This window comes from Alligator sinensis, unplaced genomic scaffold, assembly GCF_000455745.1.
Source record: "Alligator sinensis unplaced genomic scaffold, ASM45574v1 scaffold471_1, whole genome shotgun sequence".
NCBI lineage: Eukaryota > Metazoa > Chordata > Crocodylia > Alligatoridae > Alligator > Alligator sinensis.
Genome location: NW_005843306.1, coordinates 145,095 through 171,673, shown reverse-complemented (window position 1 = coordinate 171,673; position 26,579 = coordinate 145,095). Strand labels below are relative to the sequence as shown.

At 44.2% G+C, this 26,579-nt stretch overlaps 1 protein-coding gene across 3 annotated transcripts in view; it reads right to left on the bottom strand.

Annotated features, from left to right (window-relative positions):
• COLGALT2 (collagen beta(1-O)galactosyltransferase 2) overlaps nucleotides 1-26,579 on the bottom strand; it is a 110,853-nt gene that overhangs the window by 671 nt on the left and 83,603 nt on the right. For 2 of the 3 annotated variants that reach the window (XM_014527114.2, XM_025194796.1), the window contains exons 6-12: nucleotides 19,014-19,133; nucleotides 18,445-18,521; nucleotides 13,499-13,605; nucleotides 12,266-12,398; nucleotides 5,533-5,660; nucleotides 4,264-4,470; nucleotides 1,247-2,505 (exon numbers count right to left, since the gene is read on the bottom strand). In XM_014527114.2, the coding sequence (XP_014382600.1) occupies nucleotides 2,229-2,505; nucleotides 4,264-4,470; nucleotides 5,533-5,660; nucleotides 12,266-12,398; nucleotides 13,499-13,605; nucleotides 18,445-18,521; nucleotides 19,014-19,133 (1,049 nt within the window). In that variant the 3' untranslated portion in view covers nucleotides 1,247-2,228. Of the gene's footprint in view, nucleotides 1-533; nucleotides 2,506-4,263; nucleotides 4,471-5,532; nucleotides 5,661-12,265; nucleotides 12,399-13,498; nucleotides 13,606-18,444; nucleotides 18,522-19,013; nucleotides 19,134-26,579 lie in introns of those variants that run through there. The other variant, XR_003092267.1, reaches the window with a different exon arrangement.

Genomic DNA, 26,579 nt, shown 5'->3' with positions numbered 1-26,579 from the left:
AGACCTGATTATGGCAATGGAGTTTTCACAAAGGGGAACCCCCTGCCTCTCCAAAATCATATACTAAGGCCCAGGGAAGACCCCCTACTCTTATGCCCCATGTCAGCAATTCTCAACCAAGGTGCCAGAAGATCCTTTTAGGGTGCTGGAGGGAGACTCTTAATATTACCGCTGTTAGTTGTGCAAACACCTACACACAATAAACCCAGATATTTCAAATAGGAAATAACAGTGTCAAAAACATTCTGACCTGTTATAGTCTGTCTGAGGTCTTTACAAGAGAAGATTTGCTCTATTTTTCCACAGTCAAAAAAATGAGATGACATTTTGCAAGGGGTGACTTGAGTCTAAAAAGGTTGATTAGACTGCATCAGGCAGTTTCAGATATGTCTGTGTGACCTGGATGCAGACAAAATCAACTCCATCATGGGACTGGCTTCCCTGGAAAGTCAAGTTCAAGTTTCCCATTTCCCCCAGTGAGAGCTCACATACTCCAAAATGCATTTTTGAGTGTTCCTTTCATTGAGCAATACCTTAGTTGCTGCATTGGAGTTGATCCCAAACCAGTGTGGTGAATTCAATCCTTGGTCAGTCACCAGTCACAGTCAGAGGAAACCATGCTGGAATTCAAGAATCAGAGATCATGCCACGCAAATTAAGACTACACATAGCCAAACATCTTGCATCTGAGATCTATGTATTATCAGACCTGCTGATAGGAAGTAATATATGTTTTCTTTTAGGAAAGAGCACAACATTATCAGCATTTAGTAAAAAAACCCCACAAAATAAAAAATAACCGCGCACTCAAATGTACAGATCATCCAGCAGCTGACACAATCTAAAGAATTTTAAATCCAGGAGGTCTTTTTTCCTCAGTTCTTCATCTTGTATAGAAAAAGATCTAACCTACCATCAGCTAAATCTAAGTAATGTAGTATATAATCACCTGAATTATGGGACCCTTTTATAAAATAGATGATTTACCATGCTGACATTTTAGCCAATTTCGAGTATAGAAGAACTCATCCAAAAAAGGATAAGCTTGCTCCTCACATTTAAAAATACACAAAAGGCAAGTTGCCTTTTTGTCTTGTATTATACAATTCTAATGAGGCTCTCAAACAATGAATTGTAGAGTTGACACTTAACATTTTCATTTTTTTCTTTTAAAATGAATACTGTCAAGTAGTTTAAGCTCCAAATGCATAGAAATATTTTTAAGACATATATGTGAGTGAAAGCTTTTTTTTTTTTGGGGGGGGGGGGGGGGAGAATATATTAATTGGGAAGGAAATCCAAGAAACAGGAAGTAAGTCTGACTGATTTTGCTTCACTATTCAGTAAGCAAATTTTGTAAGAGGTGACAGGGACACTGGATCTTTAAATAGCTGTCAGCTTTAGTAAGCTAAGGCATCAGTTCTCAAGCTAAGGCTTTGATTCTGGAGCCTGTACACAGGTTTCAGGGTTTTCAAACACCCTTCTTTTTCCCTGGGTGCATGGGATTCAGAGATTTCTAAATTTACGGGAAAGAAATCCTCAAATCGAGAGAGTTTGGTGGGGGGGAAAGGCCACATTACAGAAAACGCTGAGAATTACTGCTCTGAAGTGTTGAAATTAACACAGAGGCAGACACTTTGGAAAGTCATTTTGATCTTGACTCTGATCCTTTTAAAAGAAAAAAAGAAAGAAACTCCCCCCAGCCCAATACACACACACACCACAGCTGCAGCTTCTTTTGGAGAAAGGGGTTACAAAAACCACAAACCTACAACAGTTAGTGTTACGCAGCAGCACGGTAACATCTATGTAAAAAGGTATTATGCTTATCCACTCATAGCCCCTATATATTAATCTTTATAAATACAGTATTCTACACAAGGAACTGTAGAAAGTCGTCATTCAAGGAATTTTTGTGATTATTCATGTAAACGCAGCAAGCCATGGAGCCAGCTCATTGCTCCATGGAAGTGTCGACATTACAAGTCCACGTGAGAATGGACTGCAGTTTGTGTTATGCTTTTTTAGAAGTCTCTGTTCTTCTGGCAGCCTGGAACATTTTGGTTCAACTCCAAACCCAGAAAGAAGAGACCAGGCTCAACTCAGTTTGCTTTTGCATTAAAGATGATAAGATGGAGACCATGTTAACAGCTCTACAAGCTTCTAGGAGAAACCTTAAGTATGAGGCAGGGTTAGCGGTGGTTAGAGTCACACAGCAAACTGGGGAGTCATAGTTCATCCCTTGATGATGATGTGTCAAGAGATGATTGTGGTGGCAAGGCATCTTTGTTCTGGGCATCACTGTGGATCTTGCCTTGCTGCCGGGATTTCCAAGAATGTGTTCTGTCCCAGTCAGTGGATACCGTCTCATTGTCCCAGATAGTGGAGGTTTCTGTGTCACTGAGGTAACCTGGCTGCCCAGTGTAATGGGTTGGATAAATAAGCAAGGGCTCTGCCGAGAAGGCTTTCAAGTCTCTGGACTCGTAATACTCCATGTACTTCGTTCTGAAGATGAGAAAACAATATTACTAGCAGAAACAACACTTGCTCAGCATCACTAGACTCTCTTTGCCTTTTCATGGCTTACAAGCCAGTCTACTAAGCATTGACAGGTTGGCAAGCTTACATTCTTCTCATAGGACCTGGGCAAATAATTTAAGGCTGAACTGTACAAAAAGGTAGGAACACAATTACCACTTTTCAGAAAAAATGATCTTTACATGGTCAGATAAGGACAACCTTGCACTGAGGCATTTCAGAAACCAGACACTTCTCCTGTCAGTTAAGAACTAACCCTCTCTGGAGAGAGACACGGGTAGCATGCTACGAGACAAGAATGGCAGGAAGCAAAATTGACTTTTGGCTCCAATTGGAGAAGTTTTTATGGTAATGGCGAGCCCTGGGACAGTGCAAGTTGTGAAAGCCTTTGGACATGCAGCTTCTGAATTTTTTCAATAAGTTCCCAAATCAACTGTGTATGGGATTTCTAAAAGAAACGTTTCCACTGAAGTAAACAGAAAGTCTCCCAGTACTAAGACTAATACCAATGATTTCAGTGGGAATCAAGAAAGATCATTCCTGAATACTTTTGAAAAATCCCCTTAAGAGAAGGCAGACATAAAAGGCTGTAGCTATACCAATGGTGTTAAAATTGCCTCCCATTACTCCCTAGTGAAGCTTCCTGATGTTAACAGTAGTGGAAATACTACTGTTAACCGGCTGCTGGTGTTTTAAGTGACACATATGCTAACCTTGCTTACAGGTGGTCCAGACAACCCAGTAGTAGCCTGAGTTGCTACCATCAGAGGAACTGTTACTGGTGCAGATAAGGCCAAGTGATGCACCCAGCCAATGTCAACTGAATCAAATATCCAATGATGGGCATGAGGTGTCAAAAGGAGAACAAAGGCCTGTCTTAGATATGTTCTTAGAAGACAAAAATGTGTGGACACAGGGGCAGAGTTCTACTTGTTGAGAAGAGAGACCACAGATGTGGCACTGCAAATTGTTTTGGTAAGATGTCACAGTGGGTAGCTAGACAGTTAGTGGGAGCATTATGGTACATGAAAGAAACTTTCTACAAAATGTAGACCATCCTTAAAGAGAATCCTCCTGACCCTTGACACTTACATCACTTTCCAAGATATTTAGACAGCCTGACTGTCTCTAGATGACAAAATGCACACTTTCCACAAACAAATGGATAATGTTTACAATTCTGGCTGAACGTTGGTTCACAATCACTACTCCTTCACACACACACACACACACACTTTTGCAATAAAAAAACACTAAACAATGTAGCACAATGAAATCAAAAGACAACAGCAAGGACTCTTATGCACGGGCATTTTTTTAAAAATGCTCTAGGTTGCCTGGAGATCTTGTCCAGGCCCTGCAAACAAGTTAGAGGCTCCAAATAAGGTATCACCTAAATAACCATAACCACATACTGCTACAGTTACTTCCATCTAAAGATCAGATTCAAAATCAATCAGTCAGTCTCACAAGGCCTCTCTGAGGTAGGCATTGTTATACCCATTTAACAGAAACTCTGGCACAGAAATATCAATTAATTTGCCCAACATTTGTAACAGCTGGCAACATCCAAGGACCAAAATACCCAGTCCCCTTCTCCACCAGCCAGGTCAACACGGAGATACACTGTAGAAATGGCAATATGGGATCCAATTCAAGATCCTACAGCCAGACAGTGCATACAAAGCAGGTAGGCTTCACAAGCTAAAAGCATGATTTACTTACACAGGGTGCTTGTTGTACATGACTGGCAGGAATTCATCTACAGGTAGCATCTTGCTGAAAGGTTCAGCTCCAATCAACTTCTGAGCCCCTTGCAAGGAGATTACATATCCCAGCGTCCAATAAGAATAATCTGCTTCCACAAGGTTCATTACATTTGGAACTGCCTTTTCAGGCCGTTCTACCTGCATCCTTTTCCGTCCAATGTAGCTGAAAGGCAGAAATCCAGGGCAATGAATATAAGGCCCATTTCCAGGGTTGGCTTCACAGTGCAAGTGTACAATGCCTAGGACCTCAGGCCTTCCTGCTCTAAACCAGTCATTTCACTTAAGTGCATCTCACGATCCAAATGCAGCTTATGGAATTTCCTACCCCATGACTGGCCTCATATTAATCCAGAGGAACACAGAGAATACAACCCACTCTCAACTGAAAGTACACCCGGTGAAATACTGGAGGACTGTTTGGAGACTCCCAGGAGCTTCTGGCTATGGTTCCATCAGTCAACTGTCAAAAGGTTGGGGCACAGTACAGAGATGACTTATCTGAAAACAAATCTCTTGTCTATGGTACGCAAGAAGTACTGGACTCAAGTATGGATGTGTGTCTAGGGTGATGGAGAACACCAAATTCAGTGACTGATAAAAAACGTCCTGAGAGAGGAACAATTCTGCAAGGTCTTCAGCTTCTTCTTTAAATGACCTAATGCAGAGCCTCTTGGAGATTGCACACTAGTGCTGAACATCACTGGCAATGAACTCAGGCTGGAACAGGTCTCTGGCAAAGTACATTTGCTGGCGAGCTTGCAGGGTTCCCTTTGATGCTCTTTTGGAATCAGCTTTTTCTTATATGAGTAAACAAAAGGATTCAAACCCTCTGTTCTTCTCCCAGCCTTATAGTGAGCACATGTATTCTTAGGCCAAAGGGGGAATGCTTCAGTGGGAACTCAACTCCTTCCTGAACTCATTCCTATACCACTGGATGCAGCTCTTCATTAAAGAGGGCAGTACCTGCAACGTGCTTTGTTTTATCAAAGCTTTATCCACACAAGCCCCTTTGAAGATGAACCCGTTTGCTGACTGAAAACTTATGCCTCCAGTGTGCTTTTCCAGTAAACTACAGGCAGCCTTTTCTAATTATAATTATGATCTGAGGTCTGCTACATTTGCATTGTTAAAATACTCAATATGCGCATGATTGGAAAGGGGATGCAGAGGGAGAATTCCCATTTGGTCGACAGCAGTGAAAGCTCTCAGAAGAAACGTCACTTACATGAGCTCCCAGTCTAGCTGCGCTCGTTCAATATCATCCATCAGTTTCACGAGCTTCCTCTTAAACTGATGCTCAAAGCGCACATCATCTTCAATAACGAGCGTCTTCTCTAGCTCTCTCTTCACCACCTGGAATAAACATTTTCAAAAAGGGATTGCTGTGGCTCAGGCACTACTAAGAGTCCATTCCCACACCTACTGAAGTGTCGCTTTGGACTCTTCTGGGAGCAGGACCAAGCCCTGATGCTGTATTGGAGAGCTCAAAGACCATTTACAAAGGGATGAAACAATCCAACAGTTGTCACCTGACCTTCATCATTCACCCATGGGGGGCCTGCAGGTGGGCATGAGTCATCCTGGGAGGCAAACTACTATCCCTACTGGCACTACATGACTGCTTCACTGTCTGAGTGAGGATCCCCTGGGATGAATAGGTTCAGAGATTTCCCACTTTTATCATTCCCCAGTACTGGTGTCAGGTCAGGTTTGAGGCACACTGGCAGGATATAAGCAAGCCTGAGCTGCCTCTGTTGGACAGGCTCAAATAATGGAAAGTCACAAAGGTGACAACACATTCAGTTCCAAAGGTGGATCCAGGATTTTAAAAACAGGGGTGCAGGAGCAGTGACCAGCACAGTAGGGGTGGCTACACCCTCCACTCCCAGTTTCTCTGTTCCAGATAGGTAGGCAGACCACACTGTGGGAACAACAGCCAGAGACTTCTTTTAAGCCCCTGAAACAGGTAAGAATTATTCACCCCACACTTGGCATCCCCTCTCTTCCTCTCCAAACTCAGCAGCACCTTCCCTCTTCCCTCCACCCCCTTCATTCTCTTTACTTATGCCTCTGTGCAAAAAGGGGAGAACCCCTCACCACTGTTGTTGTCTTGGCCACTTCTATCCCACTACCCTGCTCCAGCTGGGTTGCATGGGGGCTGCATAGAGAGCCAGCCTTGTCTGGGGACAGTGGCAGCAGCAGGGAAGTTCCCCTTTCCTTGTACCTGCTCCCAGGCTGGTGAGGAACACCTGAAGTAAACGGGCTGGGAAGAGGAACCCTCCTGCCATGACCTGTGTGCCCAGCTGAGCCCAGATCCCTGCACAGTCTGGCTGGAGCAGAACAGGAGTGGTTCTGGAGCTCTCCCTGCCCCTGGGTCAGCTCAAGACAGCAGCAGTGGTAAGTGGGAAACAGAGGAATGGGAGGTATTGCTGAGCATGGAAGGGAAAGGAAGGAGGTGCTGACAGTGGGAGGGATTCTTACCTGTTTACAAAAGTTTTCTAAAGGGAAAAGAATGCTTTCTACCAGGAAAAAAGTGGCCATGAGTGACCAAAGTCCTGGCTGCCAACTTGTTGTCACCCACCTGACTGACAGGGAGACATTCATCATATAAAATGGTGATGGAAAGCATTTGGGGTCTCCAAGGACATCAGTGCCAAGCCTTACTTAGACAGCAGTATAGTCAAGAAAAACTTCTTGAGCCAATGATTCAGCTGTTTCTGTTTCTTGCTTCTTCCGCAAGTAGTTTAGTTTCAGAGATTTTCCTTTATCTTAAAATAGAGTTCAAAACTGAAAAAAATTACCGAATATCCTAACAAAACATAAGAACTCAGGAGATCATGTGACCATTTATCATATGTGGAGAGATTTAAGTAAGATTGTGTGTGTGTGTTTTGACAAATGATACAAACATCAAATTAATTCTCTTCTGGAATGCTGGCAAGCTGTTTAGAAATGCTTTTTTATTTGATCAGGCTACAAGGACTAGAAAATGTTCCCCTGGGACAATCAGATAAGTTTTATTCCTCCTGCTCTGGGAAAGCTGTGAAACATGTTAAATTTTAGAAAGAATTCTCTGATGATGAAAGTGCATCTCCAATGAATTCCATCTTGAAGGAAATTAATAATCATTACCTGAAAAAAAAAATCTAAAAGAAATTATTCAAATTTTGTGGAAATAACTCTGGCTTTGAACGCTGCCAAGAATTATTTTATCATCCTCAGCTGCAAGAAGAGCAGACAACAATGACTGCTAATTTTGTTTCTGCAGAAGCAGGAACTAGGACAAGAGAAGGCACTGTTATAATCAAAGAATGTTTTATTGGATCTTTGAATACGACATACTGTAGGCACTGGAATGCCAGAAGTTCTCCTTGAAGAGCAAACAGAAATACAAATCTCACTCTATGATCTGAAAGATCAAAGCTAGACAACATGGCAAATAGGAAAAGCAAACAAGAATTGTTCAGAAGAGCATTCAAGATCTGAACAAAAGAGCACTTCTGCCCCATGTAAATCACATTCTTTGAGTCTCCTATTCAATGATGTTGGAAGTCGCTGCATTGAAACTGAAGTATTTTTCACTGGGGTTTGAATGTTTATATTTTCTGTAATCTCACTGCAGTGTTCAGATGTAATGCACCAACATGTGATAATCTGCTTCCAAAATTCTTAAGTGAAGTGAGACTGGAAAGTGGAATTGATGAGCTGGAAAATCAAAGCTACCTTTCCACAGGAAAACTCAATTTAAGAGTCTGAAATAAAAAGATAAGGTTTGATTAAGAGGCCAGAGATGAACAATTAACTAAAACTAAAAAGAATTATAAAGTCATTTTTTCTGTTATTTTTAATACTGCCATAGCCAGCCACAGAAAGATTTTTATGATTTACAGAGTACCATAGCTGTCCATTTTTCTACAGGAGTTGTCTGAAAAATTAAAAATGCCCCACAAAGAATTACACAAATAATGCACTGTCTTAAGAAATGGACAGCATGATGAAGACTTTAAATGCCCTGGATCTTTGTAATGAGCTTCAAGTTCTTGGCAGGCAGCTGAACCCTGGAACATGCCCAACAGCCACATTGGAGTTTCTGTGCAAAAATAAGCTTTTGTCCTTTTTACCAAACATATCCATTGCACTCTGGGTTCTAATAAACTTGCTGGCATCTGTCACAAGCAGAGAACATGGTTTTTCTAAACTTAAGCTTCTGAAAACATATTTTAGTAGTGTTGGAGAGGTGGCTCAGGAAATATGTGAGTGGCAAGGATTGTTCTGGGTGATATCTTTTTACTGGACCTACAATAGCTGAGTCTTGCTTGGTGGGTTTTGCTTTAATTTCTCTTGGAAGCTAATTTGCAGAGGATGGTAACTTGCAGAGGACATTGATCTCGCATTCAAGATAGAAAAGCAACAAAGCTCCAACCCGGCTACAGCAGGAAAAGTAAAATTCACTTAAGATGCTGGCTGTTAGTTCCACATCCTTGTAAATAAAAAAATTAAAAAATAAAAGGTTTACACTTACAAGATTAGTTATGCATTTGACTTTTAAGCTCTTCACTTTCTTTCATATTTACATCACCATCAACAAACGACAGTGAAGAATCTAAATATTTTAGACTTTTTTGAGGAGGAAGTTTAGGATGGGAAGATGGAGCAAGAAAATGCTCCTGCCTACCCTTGATAATAGGTTAAAGTAAACATAGCTAACAACAATATGGTCCATAAAGGACAAAAACAGTCAAGCATGTCAAAAGTCAGGTCTTGTCTCTTATGCGCTATTTTTTTAATGTGAGAATATCACTATTTACTCACTAGTAGGGCTGTTTGAAGCTTTGGGTGGTGATTTGATTCAGAGGAGGCTCGGCCTGATTTGGTGGCCGAATCGCCAAATCCGAATTGAATCAGGGGACCAATTAAAAGGTCCTAAATGATTCGAAGCTCTCCGAATCTTTGGAAAACATTTGGAGAGCTTCGATGATTTGAACAGTCCCCGGTGGCTGCAGCGGGGAGCTGCAGTCAGACTCGGACCCAGTAAGGAGGGAGCAGGGTAGGGGGGACTGGGGGAGGGGACTATGGGGGGATCCCCCAAATCCGAATTGAATCAGGGGACCAATTAAAAGGTCCTAAATGATTCGAAGCTCTCCGAATCTTTGGAAAACATTTGGAGAGCTTCGATGATTTGAACAGTCCCCGGTGGCTGCAGCGGGGAGCTGCAGTCAGACTCGGACCCAGTAAGGAGGGAGCAGGGTAGGGGGGACTGGGGGAGGGGACTATGGGGGGATCCCCCCCAGCCCCCAGCCCCTGCCTGCTCCCCCAGCACCCCCATGACTGCCCCGCTGTCTCAGCCCCTCCCATGACTGCCCTACCCACCCCAGCTCTGGCCCTTTAAGAAAAAAAACAAAACAAAAAATGAGAAAAACCCCAGGACTCTCGGCTCCTGCAGTGGCCTCAGGGCTATGGGGGCTTGTGCAGAGACCCCATGCAGTATGGGACAGCAGTGGAGGGCAGCGGGGATTGCTCCCCCGCCCGGCAGCATCCGGTGAGGCAGACCTTTTTTTTTTTTCCCCAAGTGCCAGGAGCTGGGGTGGGCAGGGCAGCCATTGCTGGGCTGGGAGAGCGGACAGGGATGGGCCTGGCTGATTCGGAGATTCGGCAGTATCCAAATCTCCAAATTAGATTCAGCCGAATCGATTTGGGACAGTGATTCTAATCACCAAATCGAATCACTGTCCTCCGAATCAGCTGAATTCGAAGCAAATACTAGCTGCTTCACACAGGCCTACTCACTAGTACTATTAGTAGGTTGTTTGGTACAACTAGATTGAACAAAAACAGCCAATGATGCTAGGTGAACACCAATGGATTTAAAGCAGATCTTGCAGAATGTCGTACCCAACTTCTCATTTTTCAAGTCACTTCCACTGGTTCTAGGCTGTTTGGTTTAAAACTCTGCATTTTACTCTCTGCCACAAAAATGTACTGTATCCTGTTTACACTACAAACCAAGGCATAACAACCAGGTTCTGTGCCCTGAGTGGTAGCAGTCAGGCCAGTGACAGCAGCAATGTCTGTCCCTCTTGTGTCCTACTCTACTGGGGTACCCAGGCTGGTGCCACAGTTACCCAGCCTTAGTTATGCGGCTGACTACAGTCACACACTTTGGGCTTTGATTATTTTATACTTGTACAGCACCTGGTACAATAAGGCCCTTAACCTCACTTGGATTTCCAGACCTATTTCTGAAACAAAAACACACCATCACATTTGTCTTTCTCCAGTCATCTCCACCTCCTACTTTCCAACCCAGCGTGTTCATTTCACACAGCATGGATTGTCCAGGAAGATTTGAATGTTCTGATTATGTTCCATATTACCCTGATATAGCCCAATCCTCTTGTTACCAGGGTTCTGGGTTTTCTGTTCCCCATGGGAAAACAGAGAAAAATGTGGATTTCCCCCTTTACCTGAGAAAAATGCAACTTTTTCATTCTGATGGAGAAACCTGTGGATTTTGCAGTTTTGCAAAGAGCTCTTATAGGGAGGGAGGGAGGGAGTTAGGCAGGGCTAGGGCTGCTGCCCAGCCAGGTGGTGCATGGGGCTTAGGGCCCGGGGCCAGAATGCATGGCCACAGGGCCCCAGCGGGAAGCAGGATGGGGATGTAGGTGGCTTGAGCAGGAGGCGGGGGGATGGGGCTGTCTTCCTGCAGCTGCACGCACTCCCCAGGGGGCGTAGGGGGACCCATGCCTCCCAGATCTGTGCATAGGACAGGGGCGGGTGCAGGCTCTTCAGTGCGGGCTTGGGCTCCCCGCCCTGCTGCCCTCCCTCTGGGCCTCTGCAGCCCAGTGGGTGCAACTTGGCACATAGATAGATAGATAGATAGATAGATAGATAGATAGATAGATAGATATCAGTTGAACACAATACATATATAGTGGCTTTTCATTTTAATCATGGATTTTAGGGTTTTTATCAGAGAATTTGCAATTTTTTATCAAAGAAAACCAGGATCCCTGCTCATTACTATACACGTAGCACTCAAACTCCCCTGGCCACAGGAAGCATGTAATTTAGCCGATAGAATATAGAACATAGAATGCTCTGTTCCCCTTTAGTGGTGGCTGAGGCACATAACAGAAGTTGCTGAACATGCTGCAGCTTATGGCTATTCAACCTGGGTATCCTAAGTCAGGCTAAAGAGGCTGGTGCTTTATGATCTGGGGTAGCACGTTCAGCGTTTTAGGTCTTCAGCAACCATGCAGGGGTGTGGCACTGCACAACCTGGCTGGGAGAAACATTCAGTAGGAATGGAAATTTTTTTGAAGTTTCTGCTTTTCATTTTGATTACATGAAAATGGCCCAGTATTGAGACCACACTAGTCAGTTTCCCAAGTTTTTATTCAAAACTGACTACTTCATAATGGAAAAAAATCGTGATAAAATCATGATAAAATCACACTACCATAGGTAATCTCTTGATGTCTACAGAACACAAGATTTAAAAATCTGATCAACACCCGTATCAATCTCTTCACATCAAAGTTGTCCATGCTTGATTGTTTTTCTGCACAATCTCCGTGGGGGAATTTTGTGATAAAATAATAAAAGAATGGAAAAAATCCTCTGAATCCCACCTTGCCCAGATCAAAATTGCCCCAAACTGACCTGCTAAAGAGTTAGTAAAAATGGCCCTTAAAAAATGTTTGGATAAAGTTGCACAGATTGGGAGCTGCTTGAATATCAAAAGCAGAATGGGAACTGAGGGGTACTCAGCTCCTTTTTACTAAGTGCTGAATGTGCCTCAATAAGTTTAGGAGTCCCATTAACACTAATATTTAAAAATCTTAGTCCACTCAATATTGTGGTTTTATTTATAGCAAAATAAAAGAGACTACTAAAAACATGCACCATTACCCTCCCTCAGCACCCTATAACACCCAGAGAGAACAGAGATTATTTACCTCCTTCCAGATATAGTAATGACTAAGAAAGCAGCCAATTTCACCCCTGGTTAATGGCCTGGAAGAGTAAGGGTCCCGGTAACCAGGTAGCATGTCAATATTCAGAGCTTTTAGCTGACTTGTATTCAATGCCCTGAGAAAGAGAGACCTTCTTTAAGTATTAGGAAAAATTCGTGAGTCCTACTGTTTTTTTACTCAGGCCCAGAGTCAGCAAAATGGTTTGGCAGTGAAAAACCAAAGTGTTCCTGACCTTAGGAGCCCTTTGCACACGTGGTTGCCTACTGTTTAATATCTAACTAATTTCTAACTCAAGCTAAACTTAGGTAAGGCTACTCTAGCCTCCTAACCTAATAGATTGAAGAAACTGTAGTCTTAACAGTGGTTTATCCAGAATCTGACCTTGCCAATTTTGGTAACGTTTCAGAGGATCCAAATGATACAACTATAGGATATCTTGTTCACTTTACACTATCATGGATTTTTCTTATTTTTTGCATTTCTCTCAGCTTGGACCATAGGATTGGAACAGTCAGAATTACTGTTTTTTATGGGAAGCTTCACTTTATAGTTCTATTACCCTAGCACTAGGCAAGCAAAGAAAAACTGAGAGATCCAAAAGTTGCAGCTAATTCTGCCTGTGATTTCTTGTGTGGCCTTCTTCAGTCACTTGGCTTGGGATTTTCAGAAGGGTCTAGTTAGGCAATGAAGTCCCAAGGACTTTTGGATGGGATTTCGAGACCCAACTGTCTTAAAACCAATTGAAAATCCCAGCTTTAACCACAATGCTGTGGTTTCTTAGCTCTAAAATAGGGCTTGATATATTGTTTTGAGATGTGCAGTTATACATACTAGGACAGTGGTAGCATAACACAATACTGCAGAATTTGGGGTTGGAATATTGTAAGGGAATATTTAAATGCCTCCAAATGCTCCAAAGGAGGTTCCTTTCTTTAGTGTTGTAAAAAAAAGTGATTCACAGATCTTTGCCTTAAACTGACCTTTACTCCTCAGCTTGAACTACCTCACAGATTCTCTAATGGATGCTGATTAAAACAAGAGGCAGAAGTAGTACAGCAGCAGCACAATACCCTTCTACTTTTGCAAAATGACATCACAGTACATGAAAAACTAAGTAAGCCCACCTTCCTTAACAAAGTCAGAGCATCAAATATAAAAGGCCTGCTACACAGAATCAGACCTTTCATAGCACATGCAACACCAGACAGAACTCACTTTCCATCCACAGCTTCCATAATTTTGACTGCAATCTCCTGCTCATAGAGGGTCCGCAGCATTCTATCCCGCCTGTCTGTTCGACGCTTCAGGTTGATCATGAAAATCTTGGTGGGAAGAGAAAGAAATCAGAACTCTGGCTCCATGTGAAGTACAGATCATAACTACTCCCAAAGCTTAATAGATTTTAGACCTTGTTAAAGTGCCAGGAACATTTCCAGTAAAGGGAGTTGTTTTCAAATTGTTTATAAATTTTATCAAACTTGTACCTCTGGAGCTGAAATTTTGAATGTGTTTTCTTAGATGCAGCTTGTTTTCATGAAGAGTCAGAGGGAAAAGTAGATTTTCAAAAATAAAAAGGAAGTAGGAAGAAGAACTAGTAAAGAAAGTTCAGTAAAGTCTAGTAAAGAAAAATTCTCTGACTTCTGACTTTCTTTGATCAGTTTTAGCAGCTTACCTATGTGGGACAGAAAGGTGAAATGTGAGTAGAGCATGGAGTCAAATTTTGAAAACTGCCTAAGTGCTTTTCCAAAAGCACACTGAATTTCCAAAAGTGACTTCAGCCCCTAAAGATTCAGCTAGGCACCTGGAATCCCACTGCATGCCTATCTGCATCTTTGGAGGCCAAAATATTTTTTTTTAAATCTGGCCCTTTCATACTTGAGTTCCTAAACCTCATCAACAGTCTGCAGGACTTTGGCTCCTATAATCCTGAGAAAGAAAAGTATTTGTCGCTTTCTTTTCCATGTTACTATGTCTGTCCATGGTCACGTAAAAATCCATTGTCATTTGAGCGAGTTCTAATTTTTTTAATTCATCATACATTATATGTGGATGCTGGGCTTTGTAATATGATGTAATTTTCTTTATGTAGCCCATATTCCACTGTCATTACAAATGCATGTGCACAGAACTCCCATTCAGCATGGGTTCAGGTCAAAGCCCACTGAAGTCAAAAGGAAGGACTCCCTTTGACTTCAGTGGGTTTTGGATCAAAATCTGCATGCGCACTTGCCATCCTGTTGATTCCACACACATACGTGTTTAGAAAGATGAGCTGAATTTCTTTTAGCATGATGCTGCATATAACTATGATTTGCAACAATGTGTCTAGGACAAGAGACCTGCCAGATCAGATACTGATCTGGACTCGGGTTGGTCTGGTAAAATAAAGGTACTATAAAGTGGCTCTAATCGTACAGAGGAGGATTCCATGCGGCTGATGGACCTTTATGGGCAGTGAATAAAGAAGGACTCCATATAATGAATAGTAAAATGAAATGAAATAAAAAAATCATACTGAACAGCTGCCACATTCCCCAAGTGCTGTATGTACTAAAAGAAGAGGCCCTGAATTGTATGTGATCGTGTCATTAAAACTGGCATGGTAATATATGTACACCAGGAAGCAGTTAAGATTGGGCAGGCAACCTTAAATTTGCCATTTCCTGACTTTTACCTGCTTCACTTTGTCACCATCCCATTTTTATTGCAAAACCCCCCCTGTGGAGTTCAAGCAAGTGCTGATTTCAATTGTGCCATTCACTTCTGGATCTTAACTGCCAGATACAGGCTTCTGTTTTCAGCCCTTCCTTGCCCAGTGAAGTGTGAGCCTTCATGTTCATCACAGATGCAAAGGGGGCAAGGGGTCAGCAGGTAGTCAAGGACAGAGACCTTTCTACAGTGTTGTATCTCTCTCTCTTCAGGATTACTGATGTCTCCATCACTCTAGTATCTGGGGGCAGGTGGAAGCAGGCTCTCTTTAATCCAGGTGCAGGCGACTATTTTGGGTGGAGGGCTGCTTAATGAGTTTTGGTGAGCTGTCAAGGGCCGCAAGGGTAGCCCCACCCCTCGACAGTTGCCCCACCCCCTTGTCTCCATTTTATGACCAGAAGTCCCACCATTTAACCCTTGACCTTTGCCACTAGAAGTCCTTCCCCTTGTCCCCTGGAAATACTCCTTTTGGGAGGGGAGGGGTTGTCATCTTAGAACCCCCAAAAAACAAATCATGCAATAAAAGTCAAACACCTACTATAACAATTTTTAATTTTATTACAAAAAATATTTTTGTCATGATTTGTGTTTGCGTACTGTATATAGAGGTGGTTGCATAATAACTCAAAAATAAATTCTTAGTTTTGTATATTGTGTGTGTGTGTGTGTGTGTGTGTGTGTGTGTGTGTGTGTGTGTGTGTGTGTGTGTGTGTGTGTGTGTGTGTGTGTGTGTGTGTGTGTGTGTGTGTGTGGTGTGTGCATGGTGGGTGTGCATGGTGGGGAGCGGAGGGTGTGGTTGTGCGGTAGATTGTGGGGAGGTTTGTGAGGGTGTGAGTGCGTGGGGGGCATAGGGTAGGTTGGGGGTCATGTGGGCAGGGTGTGGGTGTGAGAGAGGTTGGGAGGGTGGGGACCTCCCACGGTCCCCCCATGGCACAGCAGCTGCAGGTGGGGTGCTCAGGGCACAGGCGCCCCGCTGGGCACAGCTCTGGCCAGCACTGCACATCGTAGCAAGGGGCACAGCCTCTCCACCAGGCCACCTATATCGTGTGCGCTCCCTGGCACTCACGCTCAGTGCCTGCACTCACACAGCACGGAGGGAAGCCCCATGTGCTGGAGCCACCAGTTGCCTTTCCCACTGGGGCTGCACAGCACTTGAGAGAAGCCCTGCACACTGGAGCCACCTGCCTTCCACACCCCCAGGGGAAGGCACCTGGGGCTTCCCTCCCGTGAAGTACAGCCCCTGCAGGGAAGGCAGCCAGCTCCAGCATGTGGGGCTTCTCTCCGGTGCTGTGCAACCCTGGAAGAGGCAGCTGGCTCTAGCACGTGGGGCTTCCCTCCCTGTTGTGTGAGTGCAGGGGCTGCATGTGAGTGGTAGGGAGTGCCGGCGATATAGGCAGCCCAGCGGAGGCTGCGCCCCTTGCTGCAATGTGCAGTGCTGGCCAGAACTGCGCCCCACGAGGCACCTGCACCTTGAGCACCTCATCTGCTGCTGCTGCCACTGCCTGCCGGGGCTGCACCCCATGGAGGGAGTGTGGGGGGTCCCCACATGCTGCCCACCCCAGCTCTTTCCCCACCCAGTTCCCCTCCGCATGGGCTCTGCACTGCTGCCAGCCCCAGCCCCATGCTCCTGCCCAGCTGCAGCCCTGCCCCCACTGCTTCCCCACCTGCTGCTCGGAGCAAGCAGGAGACCAGGGAAGCAGAGCAGGTCCCCGGGGGCTGCAGCAGCAGACCCACATGGAAGCTGCACGCTGGCCGGGCTGAGTTCTTCCACCCATGAGGGTGGGAGCCAGGCAACAGAGTACATTTTTGGGGCTGCATGTACACGTGGGCACCTTGCTCTCACCCTTGTAGGCAGAAGAGCTGGGCAGGGCACAATTTGTTGGGGGGCCCTGCGGGCCAGCTGAAAGTGCTTGATCTGGCCTGCAGGCTGTATTTTGCCCGCCCCTGCCTTAATCACTACAGATATTGGAAGTCTGCTGTCTTGTCAGAACTACAATTGTAACACAGACACAAAGACTGGGTAGAAGAATGAGATTTCTATGTAGCACCAAGTCCAAACTATGCAAACATATGTTCCCTGGGCCATGATGGATGGCAGGCCAGGCACATACCTTAGTGGGTAAAGTGCAAACATTTCTGGCCTCACGCAAGTAAAGACAAGTGCAGTCTAAACCTCAGTCAAGCAAAAAACAGACTGAGCCACATCCAAATGCAGCAATAATAATAAAAACAAAATGGGCAAGCAAATGTAGCCACAAAAGACAGCCCAGAAAGACACATGCCATACTACAAACAGAGGTGATCAAGCATGCACAGCCAAGCAGAGTCTGGGCTTCATGATACTATATAAATAGATAGACAAACCCAAGCCAAAAAAAGGGCAAAAAAACAAGGTCCCCCTGGTTTTAGTGACACTCTCAGTCATTATACTATAGTCTCACTTACAGCTAAGCAAGCAGGCACTGTGTGGACCTGTAAATGCTCTATGCAAAGAATAAATATTATCCATGCAAAGCACAATGTCTCTCTCTGATTTGCTCCCAGTCACCTTCTGTTGATGCTTTGTCTCCAATTCTGGCTGACCTGCTATACTCCTGACAGAGACAGGAGCTGCTGGAGAGATTTATGCAAACTTCCTGAGTTCTGTTGCACAAATGTCCCCAACTGTCTTGGCCAAAATCAAAACAAGAAAGCCTCAGCAGAAACGTGGCTCCCAAACAGGAAAATGCAATTGGGAACAGCACGGTACCGCATTCAATCAGGATACACATCCCTTCCATAAACCGAGCTGACTGTTCCATTCTAAAGCTTTGCTTTCTGAAGGAAAATAGCTCCCTTGTTTGCTACTGGTAAGGCAGGAGAAAGTTTCACACAAAAAAAGCCCTCATTTTAAAGTACCAAAGAGCAAAATTTAGTAGGTACAGCAAGAAGGGGCAGGTCAAAAAGCTGGATTCCAATGTTAGTTCTGTCACTGTTAGATTACTGCCTGATTTCAGGGATTGCTGAAATGCAAGGAGAGATTTCCACTCATTTCCCTGAGCTTTGGGTCAGGTCCTGACCCAAGTTAACATTTTCTAAATTGGGTTTTTGAATGTAGACACAAAAAGACCTGCAGTGCAAAGGTAATAAGCACCCACTGCTCCTACGAGCTTCCACTGCAGTTGCTCCATACTTAAAAATCAGGCAGCGAAACCTACGTGCAGGCACTTACATAAGTTCTGAAGAAGTCCTGAGCACGCCCAACAACCATTCCACTCAGTGGAACTTTTAGCTGAGTAAAGACATTAGGATTAGTCCCATGGGAAATTTCAGCCCAAAACATGAATGTTTTGGAAAGTTATAAGCATAAGAAAACGAGCATTGTGAATAGAAGCAGATTTGCAGCTTAACTGAAGTGGGTTCTACCAGATGCTCTGCTTGATGATAATGCACGTACATACAGGCACTCCTACCTCATCAAATCCCATCTTGTCTGGGTGTTTCGGAGGAGCAGAGATGTATTGTGAGGGCTCAACTGGAGGACGATCAACTAAAAACAGAAAAAAAGAAAGAAATGTCCACAGCATCTTTTAGTAAAATGCCTAAAGTACAGCAGCCCAGTCAGTTTATTTCACTACTTTTTAATACCTCCCCATGTGCAATGAAGGACTGTGGCATGAAGGGCAGAGTGGGAGCACAGTTACCGTTATGCATTTAACCTGTGCTAAGAGAGGGACAAAGCCAAAAAAGCCAAGTGACAAAAAACATCCAAGCATAATGTTGGAGCACTTATTTTGTGCCAAGACAGGATAGGAACATGCATTTTAGAGAGGGTAGGATTTTGGTAGTGGTGCTTTCCTGTTGCTGTGATGAACAATCATGGGAAGGGGCGGAAAACATTAAATCTAATTTAACAAAAATACCACAATAATTAGATCTGGTGAAGATTTTTTTTTCTTTTGTCAAAAAGAAAATTCAAGGAAAGTTTTGTAAACACCATCCCCAAGCACCCAGCATCAGGGCATGGCATGCTCTGACTTACTCATTGCCTCGATTGTCACATGAATAAAGTTTTCAATGTCCTCCTGCAGTGTCTGGTGTGACCTCAGGGGCACAGGGAGAAAACCATAGTGTTCTCTGTTGCATATGTGCATCTGAATTTCTGAGGAAAAAGCAATAACAGAAAAAGTTACCTGCACTAAGGATCTCACCTGACAGGTCTGTCTCTCAATCAGGTTAGCAGAATCTCAGTGCATTTCTCAGTATCATCTTCTCTTGCCTTTAGTTAATGACGTTTCGCTCCTAGGCAAGCAATTTCTACTCGTCCCTTAGGAACAGGTTAATGATATTCTAAATTGTCAACTGCTTATTTCTTTTTGGCAGGGGGAAGTGTCCCTCCAAGCCTATCTCAGAGGACAGAGCAGGGATCTTCAGTTTTATAACCCTCTTCTTCATTCTTAGGAACCTCATACTTCAAAAAAAACCCATCCCTCTGGTGCAGGATTGGGGAGGCTTCTACCAAAAACAGCTTCTGCCATCTTTAAAGGGGTAAGAATGAATACCTAGAGCATGGTACATGGACTCTCTCTTTGCTCCCCAGTAGCTCCCCAGTGAGTTTCTCCCTTAGTGCTCCTCTCTGACCAGCCAAACAGCTGGGTCCAAAGCCAACCATAGTCAAATGGAAGTCTTTACATGGGCTTTGGATCAGAACCTAAGAGGAGAAGAAAAAGTTTAAGTCTAAGAGAGTTACATTTGTAAGAGACTATGCAGAATAAAAATGATCCCTGGTTAAAATGGAAGGAAAAGCATTAGGGAGCAGGAGTTACCAGTGGGAAAGCTACAACCAACACCTGACACTGGCAGCTCCCTCAACAAGACACTGTTTAAAGCTTCAAAAAGCTCTTCATTTCCTTCTATGAACGCAGCTTTCTAAACTCAGAGCATGACCCTGAAGCCTTTGCTCTGATGTATTATCCAGTTGTAATCAAATAGGTTGAAATAGCAAATGGCATCGTAAACAAACCCAAAAGATACTTTCAGCATGAAATGCAGCAGCATAGTAAAAGGATCCAAATTGCATGCAGACTCTGTGGGTTTCATGATAACATTCAAACATGGGAAAGAATGGTCCAAAAAGCAGAGAAATAGCCATGTATCAGAAGTGTGTCCAAACTGTAGGCATCCTACATACCACATTGGTATTCAGGCATTTCCACTACCTATGGAATATCACCTTCCCTTCACAGAACACAAAGACCCCATTGTTACTCACCTGCAGAGCTTTTTCGTGGGGTTAAAGTTTGGTATGAAAGAAAACTGTAATTCCAACCATCCTGCTTACATATTTAGTAAAATGTTTCCATTTAATCTATGCTGGACTAAGCTGGAAAACTACATAGGTCCATCAGGTAAAACAAGCTTGGAGAAAAAAACACCATGGCTGCAGACACTCCCCACACACACCGAGGCAGTAAGTGCATGTACTGTCCTCAGGCACAATTAAGCTGGGAAACAGTTCAAAGTAGGTACACTCATTAATTCTGTTCCCAACTCAGATTTTACTTTGGGACCCTTTTCAGTTAAATCCCCTTAAATCTTAATTTTTCCTAATATTTAAAATAGAGATTAAGTGCCTTTAGGTTTGTAAAATGCTTTGAGGTTTATAATGCAACACAAGTTGGGTTTTTTTTGTTAAAAAGTCTCCACTCCTCAGTGGCCAAGCCCTCGCTGTGTTATGAAGTGGAAAGGAAGAACCAAAAAGAGTATTCTATATGGAGAAAAACAGGTAGAGGAAGTTAAGAAACTGAACTTTTGAATATACAGAGAAATAAGAAATGCATCATGTATTCAGGTTGTAGCTGTATTGGTCTAGAGGAAAAGTCAATCAGACTTGTATTAGAGATGATATCTTTTATTAAACCAATAAGATTTTTGCAAAAAAAAAAATCTTTAATTGCAAGCTTTCAGGCACAAACACCCATCATCAGGCATTGGAGAAAAGATTGTATAAGTTCTCCTGGGTAGAAATGAAAGTTCATATTTCATAGGATTTCACAGAGGAATCATGATGCATTTTTAAAATGCATCATGGCTTTTTAGTGTTCAAAAGTTTCTTCATGTTCTTTAAGATCCTGGATGCCAGATCACAAACCGAGCCAAAAAGAGAACAAACCCTAACCTCATGGTGAATCCTGAAACCAGAGAAAGAACAGTCACATAGCTGCTCACATCTATTATTTTAGATCCTCTACCAACTTGTTATAAGGAAAACCTTATTTCGGTGGGATTTAACACAAGTTTGTGTTTTTTACAGAACTGAGATTTCGCCCAATGTCATCAATAAACTCACTATGAAATATGCGGGGAATAGAGCGCTGTGCACCAGGCAAATACACTGCTTTAAACTAGGGTGACCATATGTCCCAGGTTGGCCAGGACAGTCCCAGATGTTGGAGCAGAGGTGGGCAAAATGCAGCCCGTGGGCCACATGCAGCCCACCAAGCCATTCTATCCAGCCCATGGAGCCCCTAAAAAAATGTATAAAATTAATATATATCTGCCCCTGGCTGCCTGTCACTCGGCCCTCGATAGCTTGCCAAAACTCAGTAAGCGGCTCTCCACCCGATATAATTGCCCACCCCTGAGGCGGGCCCCCCCCTGCCAATGAAACCTAAAATGAGCCTCCTGGGCCCAGAGGCAGAGTGGGGGCAGAGTGGCAGGAGCTGTGAAGTAAGAAGCCCTATTAACATTAATTGCAACTTCACCGATGTTTAACACTGGTGAAGTAAAGAACACTAGGTCATTAATAGGCCATTGACTCCCTGCAGCACCGGAGGGGAAGGGCAGGGGCAGGGGAAGGCAGGCAGGATCCTAGATTTCACATTGTCCCATAAAGTCATCCTACTTTAGACTGAATGAAAACCCAGGAAAGCAAGAGGAAAAGCTCCCACTATCTTCACTAGGCATTGAGAAAGATTCTTCATCAACTACCCACTGTCTGAAAGCTGTTCGGCCAGCTGTTGAAGTTCAGAAAGCTCAGAACACAGGTTTTGACACAAGACTTGAAATACTTCCAACTTTAAATTTCAAGAAACTAAAGCTGAAAACTGAATAATAAATTAAAATGGTGTGGTATGTCATTGTTTTAGATTATTATATTAGTAGCTGTAATCCATGGTATTTTTAGTAGAGTAAAACTGCCTATATTAACAACTCTATTCTGCCATGACAGGCTCCCTCACACAAATAATGATGATGTTCCCTGTCAAACCAAATGTAGCTCTTAGATGTCACTGAACTAAAAGGGAGAGCACCATATACTATCCAAATATATCAAGAGAGCTGACGCTAATCTCTTTAGCTACTCTTATCTGGCTCACTCATCACCAGCAGTCTATACCTTCTATTGCTGAATCTGTATAGTTCTTGGTTGTTTCAAACCACCATTGCATTAGCTAAAATTCGTATACATCTTAAAATGGCAATGCTGTATGGGGGAATGTCAGTCTGCATTATAACCATCCAGCAGTTGCAGTCAGATGGTAGAACCCCACTGTGCAAGGGGCTAGACATAATTCTTTGTTGTTCTGTTATCAACTGTACGCTCTTGTCTCAACACTAAAATAGCAAGGAAGAAACCTCACCTTAGTAAGAAAGTTTTTGCTGTTGGCTCATGTCAGTTTATACAACTTCACTGCACTTGTGATTTCCTTTAAGCATGTAAGAACTTCCACACATTGAATGTTTTATGGGTTCTGGATGTCACAACCCAAAGGGTGTGATTTTTGTTTGTGTGTGCTTCGCAACTGCTAAATTGTCCCCGCTAAATTACAGCTTCTTTGCACGGTGGAGTTTTCTGCTGCAAAAGAAAACCCCGGTGCAAGGGAGGATTTCCTGCCAATTTGAAGCTTTCTTTGCAGGGTGCATTACTTTGTTGCAGCACAGAAGTGCTTGTTGCAAAGAGTTCCCGCCATTTGTATGCTAATTCGAGTCCCATTATTGGCCAGTTCTAAATTATTCACTCGTGGCGGCTAGTGATTGGCTTGCTAGCCGTATAAGAGGCTTGAGTGGTTTCCGCCCAAGTTGGAGGACTCCACGAACAAGGGAGGAGGAGACTTCACGCTGTGTGAAGATCTCTAAGCGCTGTGGATCCTTACGGACCCAGTGCATTTAAAGCAGGCAACAGAGGTCTGATCAACCTCTAGCCTCTCCCCATCGCCGAGCGCAATCCAGACGTATCCCTTCCCGCGCGCAAAAGAACTGGACCCACGAAGCCTAGCAAACTCCGTGTGAATGAGTGAGCAGAAGGACCCACGGAGCCTAGCAAACTTTGTGTGAGTTTATTCAGAGCTCTTCCGGATGAGTATTTTCTTCGGCTGACACGACGGGCTCGCGTGTTCAGAGCCTTCAGCCGGATTGGGCTAGAGTTCACGAGTTTAGAACTCTTGTCCGCCTCTCTTCTTTCCTGTCTGTAACCGCAACTTAAGCAAGTTTTCAGCCTGCACCACTGCCATCCCGGTGTAAGTAAACAATCTTGTAAACTACCGCTACGCGTTTGTGCCTAATTCCAGGTCGACGGCCTTCCCTCTCCGACCCGGCGTGCCCGGGCTGCTGGCCACAGCCCGCATGCAGCGTGGAAAAGGGCTTGGGTCGCTCCCGGCCCGCACACTGGATAAAGCCTAAGGTGCATTGAACAGAGTGAGATTTCCTGGCTAGTATGCCAGTATATGCAGCAGTTGCTCCAAAAGGTAGGATGATGGATTCAACAGCCCAATGGTCTCATCTGAGATGATAGGTGTTATATTTGGACTGGACATAAGCTATTCTTTTGGTGACTCCAATGATGTAACTAGAGTTACTTAAAGGAGGAACTTAAGTCTGGGTTTTAAACATTTTCCCGCATCTTTAAAACGATGCACAGATTGACATACAGAGGGTCCAAGGGACAAAAGTCCAACTCAGACCATGACATGCGGCTATTTATAAAAATCAGCAAAACGTTGTAGGCCAATAGACTGGATTGTTTAAGTAAAGCTTGAACAAGGCCCCTGGTAAAGTCACGGGTGGGTCAGCATAAGAACAAGCTGAAGAATTCAAGAAACAGAAGCCAACATTTACAGCTTTAGTTATGAAAATGTACTCTAATTCATGGTGATAGGATACAGGTGCCAAACCCTGTTGGACATTGTGACAAACTGCACTGGCTGCACTCATGAACTGGGTGTATATAAACTTGGCCAGAGCCAGTTCTACCATCAAGGCTGCCACTTTCATCTCCCAGGACCCTCAGTTCCACAACAAAATTGCTGGGCTTCCATTGACCTAATCTGGAAAGTCTCTCTGACATAACCAGGCCAATGACTTCCTGAAATCCTGACCCCCACCTGGAATGCTCCCAAGCCTTCCCTTGCATGTCATTTTCCTTTACATTCTTTTCTATCTGACAATTAACTAAAATAACACTGTGACCCTCATGGTCCAGTCTAACCCTCATTTAGGTTTAGGATTACAATCTTCTGCCTACTGCCTTGGGCTTCTGACCAAAAAAGCAGCTAAACAATGCTTTAAACAGCTGGTGATGATTCAGGTATGCAAGGACCCAGAACAGCTAATAAGACTGCTCAGCCCACCCATCTCTTCCTAGAAATGAAACTGCAAGTAAAGGAGCACCAAAGACAAAAACGGCATGTTCTACCTTCCCTTTTCTTGTGTGTGTATGTGTGCGCGCGCGCGCATGCATATGGGCACATGCATGTACATGCATACACACGTGTTTTTTGATCTTAAAGAAAACAAAACTGGCCTCCAGTAACATGTCCAGATCAAGATATTTCATTTTCATTTTTCTCCAAAAAAGGAAATTCAATGCTATCTATAATACCATTTTAAATTATTTAAAATAGGTACTTCATGCTAAAGAAATCCCTACAGTGAGAAAGGGAAAGGAATAGGGATATTGAAAAAAATACTGTCTTAGTTGAGTAAGCCAGGGAGAATTTAATGGGAAACTCCAGACTGTGCTTAACTTCTACTGTTATGAGAGTGAGCATGGGTTTCTTTAATGTCAAAACCAGTAGTTCTCAAACTTTTTAGGTCCCAGGCACTGATCTGTAATGTTTGTGAATTAAGTGGCACCCCATTTAAAAAACTAATTTATTTATTACAGTGCTGGAATCCTTCTACAGGGATTGAGGTGGGGGAAGGAGAGGGCAGAGGTGGGAGAGGAGGAGTGAACTGGCAGGTACAAGTGTGTGCTTACTTCCCTGCAGAGGGTCCAGCCAGTGGGGAGGGGCTACTCCCATCAGGGCTGGACAGTGGTGAGGCAGAAGAGATAGGGTTACCATACGTCTGGGTGTTCCTGGACATGTCCTCTTTTTGGTCCCCTGTGCTGTGTCCGGGAGGGTTTTGAAAAGAAAAGCAAATGACCAGGTTTTCTGTTCTCCCGGACCAGCTGCTTGCGGCTGTTGCGGTCCGGCAAGCCAAGTAGAAACAGAGAGAGAGAGTGTGTGTGCGCGCGCGCGTGCAAAATGTGGGAACTGCTTGGACAGCAGGGCTGGTGGGGGCAGGTGTATGTGGGTCAAGAGTGGGGGCACCAGCAGGGCTTGGGAGCAGGGCAGGGGGCTGCAGGTTGGGAGCGAGGGGCACTGGCAAGGCTGAGAAGGGGGCAGGGGGCTGTGGATCAGGAGTGAGGGGCATGGGGGACGGGATGGGTGACTGTGGGTTCAGTGTGCAGGGCACTGGTAGCGCCAAGGGGCTTCAGGTCAGGAATGAGGAGCACCAGCAAGAGGTGGGGGGCAAGGTACTGTTGTTTGGGAGCGAGGGGCACTGGCAGGGCTGGGGTCATTGGTTCAGAGTGAGGGGCAGCAGCAGGGCTGGGGGGGCGTGGCTTGTCAGTGAGGCGCAACAGAATGGGCAGGGACAGGGCACTGGCATGTCACTGCCCCTGCCCCACCATATTTCCCATGCCCCCTCCCCCCCAACAGGTGTCTTCTTTTTTGGACCTGGAAATATGGTACCCCTAGGGAGAGAGGAGGAGCAGCTGGGCAGGAGCAAGTCTCTGCTTACTTCCTTATACCTCTCAGCAACCTTCAAAGGATCTCATAGCACACAGGGTGCCATGGAACCCTGGTTGAGAATCACTGATCTAAACCCTGTTGAGCCAAGATATGCCTCTTTTCAAACACAGCAGTACCTAAGAAAGACAGCTATTAAGAAGCAAACCTTTCCAAAGAACTCCTGGAATTCAGACTCTGCTTTGAATATTTTTCAGGATTTTTACCAACTACTGAATATGGAGTATTTGACTACTGTTATTTAGCAATGAAGCTGACATTAATTTAGACCACTGTAAACTCCTCACTCTCCATCTGCCCCAAAAGTATCTGTTGAAACAAGAATGTGCCCCTTGGTCTGACCTGTGCAAAGCATGGGCTGCGCAGTCACAGTTCATAAGCTAAGGCACTCTCTCATGGCTCCAGCCCTTTATCCCTTCTATGCCCTGGCCTGACAGATTTCCTATCACAACTGTTGAGAAATAATGAAACATGATTCCACATGGTTAAGCTGAAAGTCATGCTGAGGAGGAGATTTTCCTTTCCAAATCTAATGA